Source organism: Equus caballus, chromosome 1 (assembly GCF_041296265.1).
Source record: "Equus caballus isolate H_3958 breed thoroughbred chromosome 1, TB-T2T, whole genome shotgun sequence".
In the NCBI taxonomy this organism is placed as follows: Eukaryota; Metazoa; Chordata; class Mammalia; order Perissodactyla; family Equidae; genus Equus; species Equus caballus.
Genome location: NC_091684.1, coordinates 118274112 through 118297079, shown reverse-complemented (window position 1 = coordinate 118297079; position 22968 = coordinate 118274112). Strand labels below are relative to the sequence as shown.

Here is a 22968-nt window from a genome sequence, read left to right as displayed (position 1 = left end):
GTTTCCTGAGCCGCAGAGAGGTACAAATTTCTGTATTCACTAGTATCCAGGCAGGATGGGCTGGTGGCTGCTTCCCGGTCATCTGCCAGCATCACTGAGACCCCTTCTCTGGCTGAGGCCCTTGGGTGAGGTGGGGGACCTCACCTGCTGGATGCAGAGTGCAGTCAGTAAGGAGGCAAATGCTGGGCTCTGGGGCAAGGAGGAGAGACCTTGGCTGGAGAGGCAAGCGCTGGGAGGCTTGTGGGAGCCCACTCGCCCCCTCTCCTTTTGGGGTGCTCCCGAGGAAGCTGTTCTTGCCACCTCCTGAAGACCCCTCCAAGGGTCGTGGAGCCCGAATACACAGGAGATGAGATGGCGCCTCCTGCATGGACTAGGGTGTGGCCTCTGCCTTCCCCAAAACTCGTAATTATAAATCAGGGGTGGGCTAATTTTCTTAAAAAAGAAAAACAAACATAAACTATTAACAGCCGGGAAAGTTGAAAACAGCTCTGGAGTTCTCTTATAGAAATGTCCATTTTCAAATACCAGTGTGACGTCATGGTACTGAGGAAACTGTTTAAATCCTGTGTTTTCCAAGTAGCTTTGTTTTCTTTGTTGCCATCTTGGCGTGGCACACTACAATGTGGCCTGGGGTGTCATTTTAATTCTTTCACATTGGCCAGCACGGAATGGGGAGAAAGGTTACCAAAATGACAATGGAAAAACTCCTAAGCTCTTTGGGGCTCTCTGGCCGCCCTGTCCCCAGGATCACAATCTCTGGGCTCATAAAAGCACCAGGTGAGCACGGATGTCAGCCTCCTTCTGTGCTTTCAGGCATCCGCATGCTGGACGGAGATGTGACAGATGTGGTCGAGGCGAAGTCTCTGGGCATCAGGCCCAACTACATAGACATTTACAGCGCCAGCTGGGGGCCGGACGACGACGGGAAGACAGTGGACGGGCCTGGCCGACTGGCTAAACAGGCCTTTGAGTATGGCATTAAAAAGGTGTGAGTAACCCGGGGCTGCGGTGGGGCTCTTGGGGGCGGGGGGACTAGTAAAACATTTTTTAACAACGAAAGATCAGAGTGACATAGGCCGGAGCCCTGAAACAGGACCAGGAAGGCCTGCTGTGCCAGGACCAGAGTGAGAGAGAAGTCACTCACGGGCTCTCGGAAGCGGCTCTCTACCAACCAGAGCAGGGCTATTTCACCTCGTGACAGAATAGCTGTTCCAGCGAGAGCCAGCTGGTCACCCGCCAGCCCCAGGACTCTGTTCCTTGGAGCCTGACCGCCCACGGCTGAGAGGTGTGTGCAGGCGGCTGATAGGGGTCTTAGTCAGGCACCTGGCCTGTTACCATGCAGGTGGAAGGGGTGTCCTGGACCTCAGACTTTTGCCCACAAAAGTACCCGGCTGTGGAGCTCTCTTCATCCATTGCAGGGCTTGCACTAATCCAGCCCCAGCAGGAAGGCTTGGGCTTGTTGTGCTCCCTGCCAGCATGCAGCCCAGCATGTTTAGGATGTTTTGGGTAGAACCTCACCAGGGACTAAACAGAGCAAACATCTGAGTGCTGGTTCTCCACTGACTGGCTAAGGGGACCTGGCGGGAGGCGGCTGGCAGGCTCCTTCTGGGAGGCCCACCCCCAGCCACTCTGTGATCATCAGTTCTGGGACCTTGTGAGTCAGAAAGTCTGGAGTGGGGTGGGGGGACAGGAGATGACCCAGTTCTTACAAGCAAGAGGCAAGGCAGATTTCTGGGCAAGGATAGCTTCTTGGAGCAGACAGACGGAGCTGTGGTCAGCGTCTTGCCAGCCCTGGGTGGCCCAACAAGCCCCAGCCCAGCACATAAGGTGTGGCTCAGTGAGTGCTGGCGGGGTTCAGGAGGGAAGCCCAGGCATCCCCCGGGCAGCATTTACCCCTCGGACTTCTCGTGTGAGAGACGGGAGAATGGAGGAGCAGGGCAGGTGGGTGAGGCTCATTTTAGTATCTATATATGTAAAAACATATTTTAAAAGTTCCCTTATCGTAACTCATGCACAGTGATTAAAATGTGGTAAATAAATGGTTAGTGAATAAATGAAATTGTACCAGAGGACCCTGTTGAAAGCAGCCCTTCTTCGTCTCCCCACCCATCCCCAAGTCCTGCCCCACAGAGGAGCAATCTTGTTTAACTTTGTTCATGATTGCCTTTTTCTAAGTAATATGATTTGATTGCTTTTCTGGATGTATTGAGTTTGGTCATTTTCAATTAATTTCCTTTTATAGGGGCTAAGTATTTATCTCTTAGAATGCCCCCAACCTGGCCACCTCCCCATCCCCCCACCCCCCACTAAATGCCAGTAAATTCTCCCATTTCCCCACACTTCCCAGGACCACGTGGTTCTGCACCTCCTGGCTGGTGAGCCAGCCTGCACCTCCCCCAGTGGATGTGATGTTGCTCCACGTGGACAAGGCCGAGGCTTCCTTTTCGCTGCCCTCTCCTCCATCAGCTCAGGGCTTGAATGTCTGAAAAGCCAGTGACCAAAAGCGGAGTGACCACTATCGTGTTCCTCAGAGCTCAGTACTCAGCTGGACACTCGATTTAAGAAAAAAAGTCAAAGAAGAGAGGCAGTGTAGAAACAACCAAAACATCCACAGCATTCAAACTCGTGCTCATGCTAGGACCTTGGTCCCCACAATGCCAAGAAAATGCAAGGCTGCTTCAGTCAGGTTGCTGAGCACCTGGGCTGGCCCGAGGATGCTGGAAGGTTCAGGTGTGACCAAGTCAGCCGCTACCCATGAGGGACTACCAAATAAAAAGTTCTCATCTTCCCAATACTCGGCTCCCGCCGACAAGTAAATCACTTGGATCTCATTCCTGATGACAAGTGAAACATCCTGAAAATTAAACTTAATTTAGGCTGTAAATTAGAGATTATGTTTTCTGCATGAAAGCTACTGCTTTGAACAACATTAATTCTGGGCGTCTGACATTTCTCTGAGATGATTTCTGATCTTGGGATGGGGCCCTCTGTTTCCTGGAGAGGTAACCATTGTTTTGAAACGATTGTTTGGGTTCTTGACTACACTTCGGTTTGCGTGGATGGAGCCCATGTAGGACTTCGGAAATTCTGGAGCTGCAGAGAGGGGTTCTTTGCGTTCCGAATTCGGAGCGGCATCGCTTCATCGAACTGTCAGGGGAGTGAGGAAGTTGCAAAGGGGACCATGTGGCTCCCTGTCATTCTTGTCACGGTTTCCTGAAATACTGAGGTCATTTCGGTTTTTTGTTAGTCATTCTGAAGGAAAATATGTCACATAGGGAGCCTTAAATCACAACTGTCTAAAATTGTCTCTGAAAATCCTCCTAGAAATTTGATGATCTCAAACCAAACCACATCCCCATCTGTTTTTCCTCCTCGCTGCCCCATTTGTCACCTACAGTCTTTTTCTGTAAAATCTGACTTCATCTTTGGTAAATTATGTGGTTTGGTGGTCGGAGCCTTCAGAAGCCATCGTTTGGCATAAAGATCTGTTTAACTTGGTCCTTACCAAGCCTTACTCCTCACGGGCCTGTCACCCAGAAGAGAGGATTAAGCATCACCGTGGCTGAAAATGCTGTCTTGTCCAGATGCCAGCCGTTTGCTAGCCCTCACTAACGCTGCTTCTGAGTTCATGGATGAACTCTCCACTTCTGGCAAGACACTGAGACGCATTTCGATCCGGTTGAAGTTGTGGCTTTCCTGAACAGCAATGTCGGTTCACGGCTGTGGTTGAAATGTCCTGTATTGTTGCCGTCCTGTGGCTGCCATATGAGCAGAAGATCTGGAATGTGAAAATGCCATCCTCGGAGACAGCCAGAACATCTCCACAGCTCAGATCTGGGTGTGCCCTCTGCCTGCTTCCATGTTCTCTTTCCAGGAAACTGTGTTCCGAAGGGAAAGAGGCTTTTGCTGGCTCGACGCCTATGAGAACTGTTGGTCTGCAAAAAATGCGCAGTGGAAGGTGGAAGGCGAAGGCCTTTGGCATTTTAGGCCCTTGTGATTCAAAGTGGAGTCCAGAAGCGGCAGCACTGGCATCACCTGTGAGCGCGTTAGAAATGCAGAATCTCGGGCCCACCCCAGACCTGCTGAATCCAAGTCTGTGCTGTAGCAAGACCCCCGAGATTCGTGTACACATTCAAGTATGAGGAGTGCTGTTCAAGGCCATTCTCTGTGCTGCTGGAGTAATAACGTTGCGTGTCCCTCTCTGCAACATGACAACCTTTTATAAATAATTTGGAGTGGGGTGGGGAGTTAAGGGTGATAGTGTTTTAGTGATTCTCATGGAATCAAAATAGGCTCTGAGGGGTTAAACACCTTTTCATTTGGATTTTAGTGGCTTTGGACTACCTTTGATTAATTTTACCTTCAGGTAATTGTATGCACAGGCACACCCATTTCCTTAGTACTTGTGCCTTTCTTCGGCAAGGTTGACTTTTTTGCTAGATGTGAGTAACCTTTCTGCCAAGCTCTTGCCCATTCAGACAGGTCCACCTTGGAGATGCAGAAAGCGGAGTGAGTGAGGCAGCTTGGAGCACTGGGTCAGTGCTCAGAGTTATGACAAATAGGCACAAAAGGGCAGGGAACTGTGATCCACCCGGTCTACAAAGGGCATGACCTGGGGCTTCCAGAGCGGGCGAGTCCACACAGCCTGGGGACTTGAACTCTGAGAGGGAGTGTAATGTGTGCAGTCAGTAGCAGGCCTTCAGTTTACTCTACAAGGACTGCAGAATTTTGTTGAAAGTTGTCTTTAAATTGGCCAGTTTTGGGGCATAAGTATCAATTTCCTCTTGCATGTTTGGAAAGGAGGGTCCTTGGCAAAGACATCGAAGTTAGCAGCCCCGTGGGTCCAGTTTCATGGGGCTGGCTGTGCACCCCCAACAGGTCCAGCCACTTGGACCAAATAGATCAGTGCCGTCATGGATTAATCCTTTGCTGGTGTTTGTGGCTGGGATAAGCACTTGGTTTGGTCAGAAATCGTTGATCCCGTGGGTGTGGGATAGAGCAGCACTGCAGGAACCTGCCCTCACCTGCTGTTGTCTTTCAAAGACTTGCTTTCATGTGTACGTTCTTAAAAGCGAAAACCCACACCCGGGTGAAGCCACGGGCCTTGGCGGGTGTTGACAATCTCACCACTTCAATGCTTCCTCAGGTGGAGACCCTGGGAGCTCTCCTAGGATGGCCGCGAGCAGCCACGGGCCTTGGCGGGTGTTGACAATCTCACCACTTCAATGCTTCCTCAGGTGGAGACCCTGGGAGCTCTCCTAGGATGGCCGCGAGCAGCCACGGGCATTCTGGTCAACCCGTTTGACCTGTTGGATCTTCAGCCAGAATTCGCAGTCCCATGCCTCTTTTCAAAATTAGCTGCCTCTCCACATAGAGTACTTCTTCTGCTGTGTTTTCAGGAAAATTTGCCCGCTTCACCACAGGACCAGTTCTTTCAATCCAGAAAAATTAGCATTATAAATTCAGCCATCAGCTTTCACCTCCGTATTACTTGGGGCGCCGATCGGTCTTATTGTTCGTAGGTCATCATGATGGAAATCAGAGGCCTAGCTGTGGACTAGAGCAGCTTGTATGAGGCCCCTGATTTTCCTGTGAAGAACAGAGAGGACCTCCTGGGCCATCCCCTCAGTATGACCCTGTGATTCTGCAGTTCTAAGGCTGTCGCCACAGACAGAAGTACTCTATTAAAATCAGAACAGAGCCTACAAAACCGTGTCCTTGGTGGTATCCAGATAGTCTGAATGTATCCTTCTTCGCCCCTTTGAAGGGACATTCAGAAGGAGGGACTCCAGGCCAACTGCAAGACCCACCCTGTGAGGTGCCAGCTCCTGGGGCTGACGCCTTGTTGTTCTCTTTCCCCTCCAGGGCCGGCAGGGCCTGGGCTCCATTTTCGTCTGGGCATCCGGGAACGGTGGGAGAGAGGGGGACTACTGTTCCTGTGACGGCTACACCAACAGCATCTACACCATCTCTGTGAGCAGCACCACCGAGAATGGCTACAAGCCGTGGTACCTCGAGGAGTGTGCGTCCACTCTGGCCACCACCTACAGCAGCGGGGCGTTTTATGAGCGGAAAATTGTGAGTTCGCTTGATGGAGAGCTTAGGACGTGTGCCTCAGCCCTTTGGGGATGAGATCCTTTTCCTCATAACAAAAAGATGAGCTGAGTCGAGGCCAGTTTATTCTGGGTCCTAGGGTACTAGCCTCACCCATCAGTGAACTAGTTGTGCCTCGAGGTAAACCCCGATCCCTTGGCAACCGTCCACAGACCTTGCCCTTTCTAATTTTTGCACAGAATGCTAATTAAAACCCTCTCTGGCTTTAGAGATCTAAAAATGTCATTTAAGAATGGGGTGCATCCTCAGCATGATGCCTCCTTTTAACTCTCTCAAATTCTGTGGTCACCTCGCTTGGAATCCAACTGACCAGTTCAGTTTCAGTGTGCACAATAGAGTAAGATGAAGTCTTGGTTTTATACTGAAACATTTTAGAAATCCACCTGTTCTTCCAGGCATTCCCTTCCTGTAAAGGGACTTCTCCTGGACACTAAGTTGAGCGGTGGTTTCCGTCTGGTACCCTGACTTCAGTGAATTGCACTTGATTGATCTTATAAAAAGTGTTTTCGTTTAGTATATGGGTGGAGTTTGTGCTTCTTCCTTCTCTACGTGTTTTCCTCCTTTAAAAGGAAGAGGGGATGGCTTCAAGTTGAAATTACTGCAGAATTCAAATGCACAGTCATTAGCTTGGTTTTCAGACGTTTTAAAATGAAACCATGGAGCTGGCCAGACACAGTTTAATTTTAAAGCTCACTAGCATCTTTTCATTTCTCTTACTGCTTAGCCACGTCTTTAGAAATTATTTGCAAACTTATTTTTACATTTTTCTGTGGAAGCATACAGGCTTCCTGTTCTCTGCTTTGCTCTGAAGCAGCTCAAAGGTCAGCCACCACGGTTCTGCCGCCAGCCTGGCAGCGGCCGGGCTGGTTAACGAAGGTACTAATTTAAGTTGTTCTTTTCCTTTTCTCCTGGAGCAACTCCCCGGGACGGGCAGCCGAGATTCTGAATGGTGTCCTGTTCATTTAGGAATCTGGCTGATTTGAACGTGGTCGTGCTGGAGGCTTGTTAAACAGTTGCCTGTGCAGAAAACTGACGGGGTGCAACGCGGAGCTTGTGTCGTTGGACACTTTGTACCCAGGGCTTCATGCTGGGAGGACAGTGTTTCCCATCCCTGGGAGCAGGCTGCAGCTTTATTTGCTTAATTAATCACACTGTGTGCATGTTTGTGTGTGTGCACACCTTAGCTACAAAATGCCTCAGTGCCTTTTACTTTTTCAAAAAAATCTCTTTCCTGAGCAGTAACATATGGGTGAGAAGGGGTAGTTGGAAGAGGGGTGAAAGAGAAAACACTCAGTTGTAGTTGCTGTCCTGGAACTATTCTCCATAACATGGAGGGCATTTTTTTTTTTTTTCCACCTCAGCTAGAGCCAGGTTTTTGCTCGGAGTCCCCTTAGAGAATCTTCAAGGGGAGGAGTGACCGCTCTGGATGGTCGGCAGCTCCCAGTCTGTAGAGTTCAGGCAGGTGTCGGATGGAAATCAGAGCTCCATCTCCTCCGTCCTCTCCCTCTCCCTTCCTCTCTGTGCAGTGAGCTCTGGCCAGCGTTCACCTGAAGGAGGGATTGCCGCTGCTGACTCTTGACCAAAGCGGTAACACTGGAGGCGAGCATGTCTTGTCCCCTCGTTGGCTCTTCCATTCATTCACTGAACAGGAGCTGTGTTCCATGCCCGATGTTTGATCTCAGGAGGGGGGCTGCCCACCTTGGTTCAGCCATCCCCTCCCTACGGTGAGGCCCCTCTGCTCCCTCCATGGTGGTCCTTTCCCTGAGGCTGGGGAGCCAGCCATGGGTCTTACCTGCTCTTGAGAGCTTGGCCTCCTGCCCAGACACCCTCAGTTTCCCTCACTGGCAACATTTACTGAGTGTAAGTCTGTGCCAGGTGCCAGCTGTGACTGTCACAGAAGCCTGTGAAGGACATATCATTATGCCCATTTGCAGATGAAGATCCCGGGGTTAGAGAAGTTGCATCCTCCTCCCTACTCCCTTTCCCTCTGCTGCCCACCCCCCTGACCCCCGCCCTGTCAGGATGTCTCAGTCCTGCTGCACAGGGAGGAGGAGGAGGCTGGTTTCTTCCAGCACTCCCGTCGAACCTTTGTGTGTGTGTGTGTGACACAGGATGGATCCCCTCTCACTGGATGATTGTCAGCCCAGCTGAAACGTGACAAAGGAAGATGCTCTGTTTGCAAGTGTCTCGATTGTTATCACTGGGGAAGTTCATTCTCCAGGGTTATGCACATGGCCTACTGGAGCCTTGCAGTTGATGGGTCTCTTAGTTTCCTATTGCTGTCATCCCAATTATCCCAAACTTAGCAGCTTAAAAGAGCGCAGATTTATTATCTCCTAGTTCTGTAGGTCAGAAGTGCAGCAGCCTTGACTGGGTCTCAGTTCCGAGCCTCACGCGGCTGAAATCCAGGTGCTGGCCAGTCTGTGTAACTTTCCGGAGGCTCTCTGGGAGAATCCGTTCCTTGCTCATTCAAATTTTGGCAGAATTTAGCTCCTTGTGGTTATAGGACTGAGCTCCCGTTTCCTTGTGGGCTGTCCGCCGAGGGTTGTTCTCAGCTTCTAAAGGCCACCCACAGTGCTTGGCTGGAGTCCCCCTAACTCCCTCCTCAAAGCCAGCAGTGATGGGATGGGTCCCTGTGTGCTTCATCTCTCTAACAAACTTTTCTGCCTCCTTCCACTTTGAAGGGCCTGTGATTACATTGGGTCCAGCTGATAATCCAGGATGTTCTCTCTGATTTAAGGTTAGCAACCTTAATTCCATCTTCAAAGTGCACAGGAGTAAAACTAGGGCCAAACTCTCATCTAGCACAGTAGAAGGCACTCAGCTGAACCCGCACGCGCGGATCCGACAGGGGCTGCTTCTCCATTTCAGTGCAAAGGCAAAGTACAAGTCAGGCCCTGCGATATTGAGGTCCAGAATCAGTACCCCCACCCAGCCTGGTTTCAGCACCTCAGAGGAGGGCAGGCAGAGCCCCTCAGTTGACAGAGCCAGCTCTGCTTTCCCAGAGAGAATGGCCGGCTTTATGATCCCACACAGCAGGCTCTGTGAGGTCAAGAATGCTCCAGGTTTATCTGCTGCTGCAGATGGAACTGGCTACCTGGGACACTGTCAGCTATCTGAGGAGGATGTCCTGGTGGAGAACCATCCATGACTGACTATGACCTTCTGGCTAAAGGCAGGAACACGCTCTGGGTCACCTTGGCACCCCCATGAGTTTCCAGCTGCTCTGAAGTCAGGGAGTGACTTGGGGGTCATTAATGTGGCCTCTGGCAGGTGGTCTGGCCGTGGGGACCCTGCCATGCAGAGCCCCTCTTTGTTTCATTTGTCTCACCTTTGTGTCAGCATGCGCAGCTGCAGTAGTGAGGGTATGTGGCTTCCAGCTGCTGGTCTTCCCTCTGCCTTGTCTCCCTGTTCTCACCCCATGATCAGCTCGTTGCTGCAGTGGGTCCAGTTTTTACATATGAGAGCAAAGCAGTTTGGCAGGGAGTACCAGACACCGTGGAAACCTTGGCTGCCGAGATGTGCCTGTGTAGGGCCTCTTCCACCCTTGGAACCAAGGATTGCATGGCCCAGGAACAGCGTCTTGAATAGCGTCTGTCTTCTCCTGAGAGCTGACTTAGCCTCTTGCCGCCCTCTCGCCCAGGTCACCACGGATCTGCGTCAGCGCTGCACCGACGGCCACACCGGGACCTCAGTTTCAGCCCCCATGGTGGCAGGAATCATTGCCTTGGCTTTAGAAGCAAAGTAAGTCCCCACCTGCCTTCCCTTCTTTTCCTTTTTTAGAAAGGTTTTTATTGTGGTAAAATACTCATAACATAAATTTACCACTTTAGCCATTTTTAAGCATACAGTGCGTGAGGCACATTCCCATTGTTGAGTAACCATCACCATTATCCACCTCTAGAACTTTTTCACCATCCCAAACTGAGACCCCGTTAGCCATTAGACGACAGCTCTCTGCATTAGTCTGCTAGGGCTGCCCTAGCAAAACACACAGATCGGTCGGCTGAAACACCAGGAATTTATGTCTCACAGCTCTGGAGGCTGGAAGCCTAGGATCAAGGTGTGGGCAGGTTTGGTCTCTTCAGAGGTCTCTCTTCTTGGGCTGCAGATGGCTGCCTTCTCTCTGTGTCCTCACATGGTCTCTCCTCTGTGTGTCTGTGTCTAGATCCGTTTAGGACATCAGTCATATTGGATTAGGGCCCACCCTCATGATTCCATTCTACCTTAATTACATCTTTAAACGTCATATCTCCAAATACTGTCACCTTCTGAGGTCCTGGGGTTTAGGATTTCAACATATGAATTGGAGGAGGGGTGCACAGTTCAGCCCAAAATGCTCCCCATTCCTCCTCCTGCAAGCCCCTGGCAACCACCATTTTATTTTCTGTCTCTATGAGTTTGGCTACTCAGCTACCTCATATAGGTGGAATCATACAGTATTTGTCTTTTTGTAACTGGCTTATTTCATGCAGTATAATGTCCTCGAGTTTTATCCATGTTGTGGCATGTGTCAGGACTTCCTTCCTTTTTAAGGCCATCCTTAATGGGCATGAAGCGGTTCCTTCCCTTTTTTCCTTTTAAAGCTCACGGTCTCCCGCCTGTTGTAGGACCACAGGGAGCTAGGTGGGCCGGAACCACAGGCCTACGTCCCGGTCTGCGTCACACGCCAAAATTATACTTTAGGCTGTTACAGCTGCCCTTTGTGAACTTTAGTTCATAAATTGACACAGTGGTGATGTTTTATCTGTTGTAAGCCAATAAACACTCTAGAGTTGTTACTCTGTGGATGTCAGAAAGGAAAGAGAGTTTGCTACACATGCAAGCATCATGTCAACCACAAATTTAAGTTTAGACATCAAAACTGGCTCAGAACAACCTGGCCATTTGAAGTAGTCATTTGTTACAGATGAGATTTTAAGTGATTCAAAAATCATATTTGAGTTGCTTAAATTGTTGTAATTAGGTATGTTTGCATGTTGATTTGCACAAGACAAAAGAGCATAAAACTCAAATGCTACCAGTTTAACAAAGAATCAGCTAAATATTTTCAATTTTCCAGCCAAAATGTTAGCTTCTGTGTCCTGAGGCTCTTGCAGAAACCTCTGAATAATTAGTTACTTATGTGGAAAGCTGCATTAGCAATTTATTGTTTTATATTTTTCTTTCAATCCTTATTGGAAACATACAGGAAATTTTGTTAGTTGAAACTAAATAAAACACAAACCCTGTTTTGTGCCAGATTGTCCCATTAAACTTGGCCTGTGGACACAAACTCTGGTAGTCCTCTTCCTTATCATTTTAGCTCATCCTCTGAAAGTTACGGGTGGCAGACCAAGCAAACTTCACTGAAGACAGCGGTAACATATAGGATTGGCCAAGGAAGGAGCAGCTTATCACCAGGGGCGCTGAGGACCGAGTGAGGACACTTGGAGACTGGGGCAGCTCGGGTGCCTGGGAGCAGGCCTGCTGCTCACGGGCACAGCACTGCCTCCTCACTCTGTCCACTTCTACTGTAGAAGAAAGGAGGACAAAGTGAGAAGCTCCCAGGGGAATAGGGAGGGCCTGTGGACAGTGCACGACAAAAATGAGGAAGGACCCTCCTGCATAAGAGTTGTCCAAAGGTCGTCCCACAGTTTGGGGCAGTCTTGGGACTTCCCCTCAGTCCCTTCTTCTTTGAAAACTGTTTTCAACACCATTTCTTAGACATGTTTTCCATACAACTGGATCTGCGGTTTTATTACCAGAGTCAAAAATAAAATGGATTTCCTCATAATAAAATGGTTTCTAAGATTCTCCCTTTCTGGACCCATTGTGTCTTAAACTCTGGAGCTCATGCTTCCTGGCACCTTATGCTGAACTTCCTAGAGGACTGGCATTAGCCATCCTTGAGTAGGCCCCGCTGACGTGAGCACGAACTTGCCCAGTCACGCAGGTAACGAGGGGTGCAGCCACACTTGCTCCGTCTGAACTCTAAAGCCTGTGCCTGTGCCCACTCCAGCAGAGTGCAAGGCCTTGGGCCACTCAGGGCCTCAGAATCCTTCTCTAACAGTGACGTTGGCTTTGGGCTTCCAGGAGGGGCAGTGGATAAGGGGAGGAGAGCAGGTCAGCCAATGCAAAGCAAAGGTCTGGAAAATGGACTGATGGACATGGTTGGGGTGAGGCAGCCAGGAGGCCAGTGACTGGCTGGTGATGGGCACAGTGGCAAGAACATGTTGGAGAAATCAGGGGAGGCCAGGGCTAGAGCCTGGAGAGTGTGAGCCCCGAGGGAGGAGTGCACATGTATCCCAAGACTCAAGCCACAGGGGAGGTCCTAGAAGGAAGACAGGCAAAGTGGAGGCAAGTGGTGGGAATGTAAAATTGTGCAGCCACCGTGGAAAATAGTGTGGCGGTTACTCAAAAAATTAAACACAGAATTAGCTTATGACCCAACAATTCCACTTGTGGGTGTGTACCCAAAAGTATTGAAAGCAGAGACTTGAACAGATATTTGTACACTCATGTTTCTAGCAGCGTTACTCACAATAGCCAAAAGTAGAAGCAACCTGTGTCCGTTGAGGGATGAATGGATAAATGAGATATGGTGCATACCTGCGTGCAATGGAATGTTGTTCAGCCTTAAAAAGGAAGGAAATCCTGACACCGGCTACCACATGAATGAACCTGGAGGACATTATGCTAAATGAAATAAACCAGGCAAATACTGTATGATTTCATTTATAAGAGGCTGCCTGAGTCATCAAATTCGTAGAGACAGAAAGTAGACTGGTGGTTTCCAGGGGCTGGGAGAGGGGGAAATGGAGAGTGAGTGTTTAACGGGTGCAGATTTTCCATTGGGGAAGATGAGAAAGCTCTGTAGACAGATGGTGGGGATGGCTGCACAACAGTGTGAGTGTATTAGTGGCACTGAACTGTACACTTAAAAAGGGTTAAGATGGTAAATTTTAGGTTATGGATGTTTTTAAACACACGCAAAGAGTGAGTGATTGGAAAGATGACCGTGATAACTGTGGGTGAGGACAGGCACCAGCCAAGAAGAGGGGACGAGGGCTGCAGCAAGAGTGCTTCCAGCATTTGTCTGTTACCGGTCCTGATGCTGTAGATAGAGGGGGTTTTAAGAGCATCATTATTGATGGACCCTGTTTCCAGAGGTGTTAAAAATGCAGGAAAATGTACCTTGGAGTCAAAGAAATCTGACCTATGCATTTTTATTAGTGGGCGTGTGTTCTTTTAATGAAATGTTTCTACTTTGCACCAAAATAAATGTATTGTAAATTTAGAATTACTACAATCTTGAATTACAGTCTGTAGCCAGTGGGTCCCCACAGGGGTGGGGTCTGGGCACATGGTGGCTTGAGCATGCTCTGGTGCGCCATAGCATTTGCTCATCAGGGTGAAGAACAGCCCCAGATACTTAGCAGCGTTTGCTATTATGGTAAGGATGCCCGCCTCTGCACTGCCACAGTTTCCAGTATAGCCCTTGTACAGACACAAGCAGAGCTTGGCAGCAAGGCTGGGTTTTTAATGCTATGGATTGTGGGACACCCATTGTACTGTTTATCTCAGGATTGAATCACTGGAAAGCATTCTTTACAAAGAGGTTGTGAAATAAACCCTTGCCAAGGCATGGAGTCTGCAGGGTTTCCTCGAGTCCAGACTCGGGGCTGGCTCCTGACACACCTCCTCTGAATGGACCTGTGCAGCCATTGTTGTTGACCTGTGTGGCCTACAGCAGTCTGTCATTGTGTCATTGCAGCAGCCAGTTAACCTGGAGGGACGTCCAGCACCTGCTGGTGAAGACATCCAGGCCAGCCCACCTGAAAGCAAATGACTGGAAAGTCAACGGGGCTGGTCATAAAGGTGCGGCTGTGGCTCCTGGTGGGCTGGGTGAGGACCTGCGTGTCACTCTGTCCTGGTGGGCCCTCTGGGTACCTCCTGGAATCTACATTAAGGGGCAGCATGAATTTCTCAAAAAGAATCCCCAAATAACATAAATTGTGTATCACAAGGATGAAAAGTATATATCCAGTAATTTAAGAAAAGTATCCTGGAAGCTCACACTGGCATTAAAGAAGAAATCTAAGGTCACTAGAATTCAGGATTCCCTAAACTTCACAACTTTTGCCGCATCTGGGGACCACCTGTACCAGTATTCACGTAATAGTTCTCTTTAAATTGACTTGCTTTTTTTTTCCATAAAGAAATATATTTTAAAAGGAAACTGTATTACATCTAGTTAATCATGGGTTTGATGTGGTTATATTTTTTTCTAATTCACATTAAAATAAATCCGTCATCATACTATATAGGTAACGTTTGTTTCTGTGCCACCTAAGGGCAACATGCATTCTTAGCCCTGAGTAGCGCCATGATTTTGAAACTAGCCCTCAGTTTCCTCATCTGTACGCTGAGGACATTGAGATAGTCATGTAAGTTACTTTCTAACTGTAAAACTTCTGTCAGCAAGCCCCCGTGTTATAAAAGTAACTGATAGAACAGCGAGGTCTCCACCCCCAGCTCAGCCTGGTACAGATCCAGGTACCAAGAAACCAACCCATGTGAGGGCTTGTAACCCAGATCTTTGGAGCCTCTCAAGCAGGTAATTATAGGGCTGTGCCACTGGCTTCACTTGTCTGGCTTCTTCCCAGAGATGCTTGAAAAAGATTTACATTCAGCCATGGTATGTTGGTGAGGGCTTTTTTTTCCCTTTTCTGAAGCTCAGGTCCAACTATTTCGACAGCAAGCCTGATACTACTATCTCTAAAATATAGGTCAAGCATTGTTACTCTAAGTTCCAAGGGACTTTCAATAAGGAGGCCATTGATTAGGCCTAATACATCTTTGTTTTGCTGGAATGTTGGTGGTAGTGGTGTGCTGTAACAAGAGCTGACCTACATTTCAATTTTGGCCTAATTAAGTAGGAAAATAGATTGTATCTAGTTCTCGACCTTGCCTCTTAAATTAAACTTTGAAACTCTCCTGCCTTGGCCAAATGAAACATGGGATCGGGCCAGTTCACTGGTCCTCACGGTCTGTGCCGCTCTCCCTGAACACGGGGAATTCGGCAGGGAAAGAAAATGGCCGAAGAGCTGAGTGCGGCCTTGTTTTATTGTGTTTATTGCACATCGTGGTCGCATGAACCAGAGGGTCTCAGATTTTGTTTATCTTGTCTGATTTAAGGTTCGGGGACCACAGATGCCAACACATCCCTTTAATGTAAGGAGACCTGTTCTCATGTCACGAAAAGAAAGCCCTAGGCTGCTCTTACCATGCACCAAAATGGGACACGTTTCAGAGAGTGCAGAGCAGTCGGGACCTTGGAGCAGTCCTCAGAAGGGCTGGTCCTGCAGCCTGGGGCTCTCCGGAGACGGTCCGCGCCCTTCTAGCCCTTGAGTGACACAGACAGTCTGTCCCAGGACCGTGGCGGTCACGATTCATGTGTCCTATGTGGGAGCCGAGCAGAGGGCGGGAGCGGGCCTTGCTCCATTCCTGGGGGGCGTGGGGCGCCGGTCTGAAGGCCCTGTCTTTTCAGTTAGCCATCTCTATGGATTTGGCTTGGTGGACGCGGAAGCCCTCGTCATGGAGGCGAAGAAGTGGACGGCTGTGCCCTCGCAGCACGTGTGCGTGGCCACCATAGACAAGAGGCCCAGGTGAGGCTCCGCCCCGGCACCATGTGGCTCTTCAAGCCCATCAGTTTGCACCTGACTGTGCTGTAAGGTATTGCTGGGGGAGGTGGGACACTCATGTGCATGTGCAGGATGGTACACGTTCATAGAGGTCTGCATTTCTTTTACGGAAATTCTTACCCATAAGGTGTAACACAGCCAACCGAAGCAGGGATCTGCCTGCCCAGTAGGATGTGATGAGGAGCAGCGATGCATGGCCTTTTGTCATCCCCTGCTAGAGGTTGGGGCTGTAGCCCAGCCCAGCCTGCCTGCCCTGAGAGCCCAAAGTGAGACTCCATGGCCCAGGGCAGGAGGCAGCGTCTGCCCCTTCTCTGCTGCAGGAGGGACGTTATTATCCAAAGCACAGAGCAGCTCGGCACTGCTCTTCTCCAGACTCGCATAACCTTCTTAAGGTTTGAGGATTGGGACTTTTTAATAAGCCGTGAGCGGTGTGCTGTTGGATGCTGGCTTCATCTCTCTTCCCTGGGTAGGATCCTCCTGGCATTGCCCTTTGTAGTAAGTTGTTCTAAATCAGTTACATCTGTTCACTGAAATTTTTATTTAAAAAAAAAAAAAGCTGTAAAGTAAATCAGATAGCAAGAACCCTGCTCCATTAGGAGGGGAAATCAGGCTATTCTCTATCCTTTTCAAGAAGGACAATGGTGTTTCTCTAGACCTTAATATCTGATAAAGAATGAAATGCATTTCTTTCTAGTTATGACTTTATTACCCTTGGAGAATGTGTGTTTGAAAAAAGAAATGATGAAGTGATTGTAAGTGACCCTTGCATTATCAACAAATATAGGTCACTCTCTTTGAGATCACTTCTTCCTTGAAGGCATCTACCTCTTATAATATGTTCTTTTGCTATAAGAGTGTTTCGCAACATTACGCAACAGTGATGCCTGGCATGTGGTATGAATTCAGAAAGTATTTGTTGGGTGAATAGCCATGGAAAGATCTTTTGAAAAATTACATTTCTATCCTGCTGTTAATTGTGAAGACTGACTTCTGTGTGATCCACCCAAGGCCTAACAGGCCAGTCGGCCAGTAGGCAAGTCTCAATCTTACCTTTTCTCTGGGGAGCCTTAGACTGTGAAGTTAAGAAGAAAGTGGGAGTTTCTCTGAGATAATGGAGGCCTTCGCTTCCTTTTGCTTTGTCTGTTGGAAAATGCCTGGCACGTGATAATCAGCCTCCAGGTAAGGTGACGCGGGCTGCTGGGAGGCGGGTCCTGCCCGTGAGGCTGCAGTCTGACCCGTTGGCCGTGTCCAGGGCCCATAGCCCTTTCCTCCCGCTGGTCTCCCCGTCGGGGCGGCTCCTGAATGAAGCATTCTTCTCCTGCCAGAAATAGTTTTAAGATGGTAGAGTGGTGCCTAGGTGGCGGAGGGTTGTTTTTATTTTTGTTTTATTTTGTTTTTTAAGTAGAAGCACACGGAGTCTAGACAGCACAGGTTGAGGGAACCAGCCATAACATACAGTGTGACATTGTTCCTGTCCTTTCAGGAAGGAAAGGACTCCGCGGAGTCCAAGAGGGGAAGAATCAGACTTCTGTTTCTAAAGAAAAATCTTCTTTACATTGAGCAGTTTCAGACTCTTTCTAGAATATTCAGCCAACCTGCTGTCCCAAACCACTTGCTTCACTGCACATTCAGTTCTTCCCAAGGACACAAGCGCCTCCTGAGTGAGAGAGAGAGAGAGAGAGAGAGAGAGAGAGAATGTGCACTGTTACCGCATGGAAGGTAGATGCCTCGCTTACGCCTTTGGACTTTATCCGCTGGCAGAGAGCGGCAGCCCGCCTGTCAGGGTCGTTTGAACCAGGGCTGCTGAGCACCCGCCGTGGTTAGGGCCGGTTCCTTCCCCAGGGTTCTTGTCTGGCTTTACCTGAGCTGCTGGGATCCTTTGGCTTGAAAATGAAAAGGAAGAGTCCTCACGCACCTGTTTTTCCCTCTCCCTCTCACTGCTCCCTCTCCAAGTGCATTTTTTGGTCCAACTTTCCACAGAGAGAGCTGTCCACTCTCTGGGCATCATTCCGGTCTGCCCCCCCTCCCATCCTAGGACTCTTTGAACGTGCCAAACCTGGTCTCCCATGGTGAAGAGCGAAAAGCAGAAGAGAGCGAGCGAATGGGAGAGAGCGAGCATCTCTTGACCTGGCCGTGCCGTGCGTGCACCACGTGCTAACACATGTGATAAGTTTCCTTGCCTGTCTTCCTCAGTAGCAGGGAAATCCCACCTCGCATGGTGAAGGTCAGAGGACTGTGTTCACTGAGCACTAAGTACAGGTCTCCTAGAGGGGACTGTGGCCAGTCTGCCATTTCTGTAGCGACGTCACGTGGGGTTCTGAGTTAGAGGGCCCGGGTGTTGATGGCCGCGTGCAGGGGCAGGAGTGAGGAGCAGTGACATGTCTCTGCCCTCTCCCGCCCTCAGCTCTGATCTGGCCTTCCTCTCCTGGGTTGTGTCACCATTCAGGGAGACAGTCCTCATGGCCGTCACAGGAGAAGTCAGTGGACCACCCTCTCTGCAGATCCTGCCTGTGGCCCCAGCCTGTGCTCAGGCACGAGCCTTGCACCCATTGTGCCCTGAATGACCACTCGGGTGTCTGTTGGTGTCCTTCTGCTAGACTGCTCTGTCCAACACCACCCATGTCTACCCTTGCGTCACGCTCAGGCTGAACGAAGCAGAAAGGCCAACAGCACGGCACGGGAAAGACTGCAGTGGAGAGAAACCAGGCTGCCATTACAGACACACGAGAAGCGGCCTCATCAGGAGGAAGCTGTTACTGATTCGCTCCAATTTGAAGAAAGGCCATTCAGAGACCTCAAGCAGTATGTCAGCATTTTTAGTCCCGACACTGGACATCTAGGAACTGTGGGGTTTGGGATTTAGCCTGTCTCTGTCTGGATCCCCCTCCTGAGAGAGAATAAGAAGTCCTTAGGATTGTGCAGAAGGTCAGGGAGCCTGCGAGGAAAGACTGGGAGAGAGGGACCACAGGGCTGGGTGGGTGAGGACTGAGGGGCCCTGGCCCCCCAGCTCCAAGGTGCTGCCAGATCTTGCTGAGCCGTCTCTTTACAGCCGTCACTCCCCCTCCCCCAAAACAGCCCAAGCCCGGCAGAACAGGGGCCATGGTGTCTGACCCACCCCTCCAGCACCCACGGGGCAGAGCACACTGTAGGCAGCTCTCAGTGAACACTAAACCCAAGTGCAAGGGCGAGGGGAAAGTCACTCAACTTGACAGGTACTGTTGTGAGTGAGAATGACTCGTTTGAGTCCTTACAGATGACACTGGCTGAAACTGTGATCAGGACCTGGGTCTCGGTTGTGACATTCAAACACGTGTAGAAGACAGCCTTCCCTAATCTTTGGCGCAAATGGTTTTAAATCTACAGAGAATGTTTCTTCAATTAAAAGAAGGTAAATAGGATCATGACCAGTGACATCAGCCTGTGCAAAATGACTTGAATATCTGTGTTAGATAGAGAAGGACAAAACTGATACTTTTATAACCTTTCAAAACGTGAAAAGGAAAATGAAGCTTAGTATAATTCCTATGAATGAAAACGAGGCCAGCTATTAAATATCTTATTTGACCCTTAGGATTTTTCTAGCCAGTACTTCCCTTGTGTCTTTAAAAATCCAGCTACTGTCAAACAGTTTATGACATTCATGATTCCCTGCTCAGTGCTGGAAAGACAACAGCAGCTAAAGAGTGTTTTAAAGCAATGAGAACTTACCTACTCATCTTCAGTTTTAGCAGATTTGGAAAGTTACCATCCATGCAGAGTTTACAGTTTAGTGTGCCTTGTCTTTTATTTAAAGAACTCTCTCACACACACAAAGATACTTCAATCCTGAAAGCTTTGAATAATAAAGATGTGTTGCTTTGAATACTAAAATTGTCTATAGAGCTGACAATCTATTTACAGATGTTCAAGAATTAAGGATTAAACTATGGATTAACCACATACTACTTACTCTTCTGGTCTTTCATTAAACCAGGCCACAGGTGATGGTCATCTATAGCAATTCTACTTATAAATACATAGATGAGTGTGATGGATAATGAGTATAAGATCACAGATCGTGATTATCAGGCATTGTCCTGAGCACTTCATGTCCATTCACTCATTCAGAATCCCGAACAACAATGTGAAGGTGGGAACTATTTTTATCTCCATTTTATAGATGAAGAAACTGAGGCACAAAAGAATTAAGAAACAGCCTGGGGCTAGGACGTGGTGGGGCTGAGCTGCCACCGCAGGCAGGCTGCCTATTTCCAGAGTCCACTGTGCCCCTCTGGGATGAGCACATCACAGAACTCAGGCGGTACTGCACAAGTAGAGTGACCCGCATGTTCCCCAGGAGAGCCCTTTCCTCCCTTCCCACTGTGTCCCCAGCTGGCTGGGCACACTGGCCCCAAGGATGGGAAAGCACCTTGGCCCCGGCTACCTGGAGGCTCCTCCAGCTGTGGCCAGCTGCCAGCACCCAAGAGGCTGGCCCTGGTGTCTCATGCAGCAGGTTAGCTAGGCAAGCAGGCAGGGCCACGTGGCCACCACATCCTGATGGAGTACCTATGTGGCCGGGACCCACACTGGCCCGACTCCAGGGCCCTGCTGTGCAGCAGGACACAGCCTGGCTTCACATCCCTTTAGGAAGCTAAAGCCCCTCTTGCCTTTGGGCTCTCTCTGTGCTGTGCACGTTCCCCCGACTCTCCCACCCAGCACCTCCCTCCTGGGCATCTCACTCCTGGGTACTGTAGGAGGCCCTTGCTTCTGGGTTCTTCTGTCATGTCACTCTTATGCTGGGCATGGCTAGGTGTCCTAAGAAAATTTGTGGGGTGCTCTGCAGTCCTGCCCTGCGGGTGACCATCCCTGGGCCCGTGCCCTTTGTTCTGCTTCCTGATGCCCTTCACACACGGGAGCTTTCGTAAGCTGCCTGTCCTCCTGCAGCCTTTCCCTTCCTAGCTTATTTTTTGAAGCAAACGTGTTTTCCCCAAATTTTAAATGCTGCTTTATTCTAAAATTAGTATTTGAATTTGAATAATACAGCCGATTCTCATTATGCACAGAAGTTATGTTCTATGAAGTCACCAAAAACCCTGAATTTGTGAATTCCGAACCATCACTTCTAGGAGAAATCCAGGCTTAGGTTCCCGAGATTCTCTGGTCCCAACACTTTCATCGCCCGATCAATACAGAAGCTTGTTTCATGTGTGTTTCTGTTTAAAGACACCTCATTCGATCCCCATTGCTGATGCATCCACGCTGAACTGGCCGTCGGCAGTGCTGTCCCTCCTGCCTGCATGAAGCTCGCCTGCTGCACCGTGTTCTCTGCAGGGCACGCTGCAGCCTCCCCACACTCAGGAGCACCAGACAGGACCTTAGCACTGCATTTGGGGAACATCTTCAATAGCGAAACCACCAGCAAAAAGCACACAAACGTGGAAAATGTGGCACTGAATAGACCACAAAAAGGACATTTGTTTACAGTATGAACTCAGACAAGAAGGCAGAGCGTCACCTGTTCGACCTCCACTAGGAACGTGTGTATCGGGCAACTAAGATATTTTGCTGCTCTTCGTGTATCTGCAAGTGACCACAAACACACCACAAGTATTGATTTTTGAGCTACAAAAGTATTTTAGTGAGTAGGTGAATTGCAAATTTGGGGTCATGAATAATGAGGATTGACTGTATATTTTATTGTCTTTATTACTCCTGATCAGATTGAATCTTAGAATTGGAAGGAATGCTTAAAGCCAGCCCGTTTAGCCCCCTCAGCTCACAGAGAAGAAAAATATAAGCTATAAACTTAAATGTTATCTTAAAGCACCTTATAGCCTAATTAATCATGGACAGCATTGTCTAAATGAATGTACTAGATTAGCCTCTTTTTTGTTTTTAGTTAAAATTTATTTCCAGCCTAAATGATGTGCTATGGTTTCATAATCAAAAATAATTTCATCTAAGGAAAATTCTAAATATGAACTAACATGAGTAGGAAAGTACCCAGAATCCATCTTCCTCCAACCCTAATGGCCATCCCGTCAAGAACGTTCCTCCTAAAACATAGATCTAAGAGGTGACTCAGAAGCTCCTTGCTCTGCCCACACAGATCGCTCGGTGTCCTCCAAAAGACCAAGTTGCTTTCCTACAGTTTAATTTAACAAGTCTGTCCCAACTAACCCCTCTCGTTACCCTTTAGAAGGTCGGTGAGAGGTCTCCTCACTGACCTTCTGGTTGACCTTCCGTTGTAATGGTCCTTGGCTCTGCAGCAGCCTCTTCTCCCCCTGGCAGATGCCAGATGCAGCAGAGGGAAGGACACTGCTGCCTCCCCGTTGTCCGCCTGATCTCAGAAGTGTCTGCTGAGGAACCTGCCCAGCCCCACGGCTTGGTAGGGTGGCACTGCCCTGGAAATGCTCTGTGCCAGGGCACAGATCAGCCCTTGGAGCTGAGCTGGAGAGAGGTCTTCACGGTGGGAGTGAAAGTCCTGCCCTGTCATAGCTCCCAGCAAGGGCTAAGAGACGGCGGCGCAGTGGAGGGTTTCCTCCTGTGGCCGCCTACCCTCCGTGTTCCCAGCCGCTTAGTTTGCTGGAGGATTTTAATCTTTGGCTCTGAATGTTGCTAAGATTCTAAGCAGTGTAATTTGGCGAGTGCCTTGAACAAGCGAGCCGGGAGCTTGTTTCTACATCTTTACAAGAGATTAGATGGTGTGATGCGCTGGAGAAAATGAGAAGGAGGCCGAGGTGGTAGTGGTCTGGAGGCACTGGGCGGTGAGGAGGGCTGCTGTTGGTAATGCTCCATCCCCTCAGGAAAAGGGAGTTGCTCAGGGAACGTTAGGATGAAAGATTATCTGGAGTATCAGTAATTAAGTCTGAAATGTGGCTCAACAGGAAGTGACAAGCCTCTGTCCTCAGAGACCTTTTCAAAGTGGGGCGTTCTCCACAGCTTTATATCGCTGGTCTGAAAGTGGGTCTTGTGGGAGCTTTTAAGTCCTTGGGTTCCTGTAGGGTCCTAGGAAGATGGGCTTTGTGTCCACAGACAACACTTTCAGAGTTTAATAGCAGAGGAACATTTTCAATTATCTTGGGAGCGTGAAGATCGTTGTATATCTATTTTCATATAAAGTACAACTTAGCTGTGTTCGTGTGACAGAGATAATCCCTGCACATTGTTTAATCTAAAGGAATAAATT

General features: G+C 49.1%; 1 protein-coding gene and 1 long non-coding RNA gene across 6 annotated transcripts in view; one reads left to right on the top strand and one right to left on the bottom strand.

The window, feature by feature from the left end:
- Positions 1-22968, top strand: part of PCSK6 (proprotein convertase subtilisin/kexin type 6) — a 181088-nt gene that overhangs the window by 96008 nt on the left and 62112 nt on the right. For all 5 annotated transcript variants that reach the window (XM_023651510.2, XM_023651513.2, XM_070268309.1 and 2 more), the window contains 5 exons: positions 814-986; positions 5866-6078; positions 9758-9858; positions 13871-13974; positions 15647-15764. In XM_023651510.2, the coding sequence (XP_023507278.1) occupies positions 814-986; positions 5866-6078; positions 9758-9858; positions 13871-13974; positions 15647-15764 (709 nt within the window). The remainder of the gene's footprint in view (positions 1-813; positions 987-5865; positions 6079-9757; positions 9859-13870; positions 13975-15646; positions 15765-22968) is intronic.
- Positions 9903-22383, bottom strand: LOC138924296 (uncharacterized). The gene is made up of 2 exons (XR_011439235.1): positions 22007-22383; positions 9903-17457 (listed from the first exon to the last, which is right to left on the bottom strand). It is a non-coding gene; the product is annotated as an uncharacterized lncRNA (long non-coding RNA).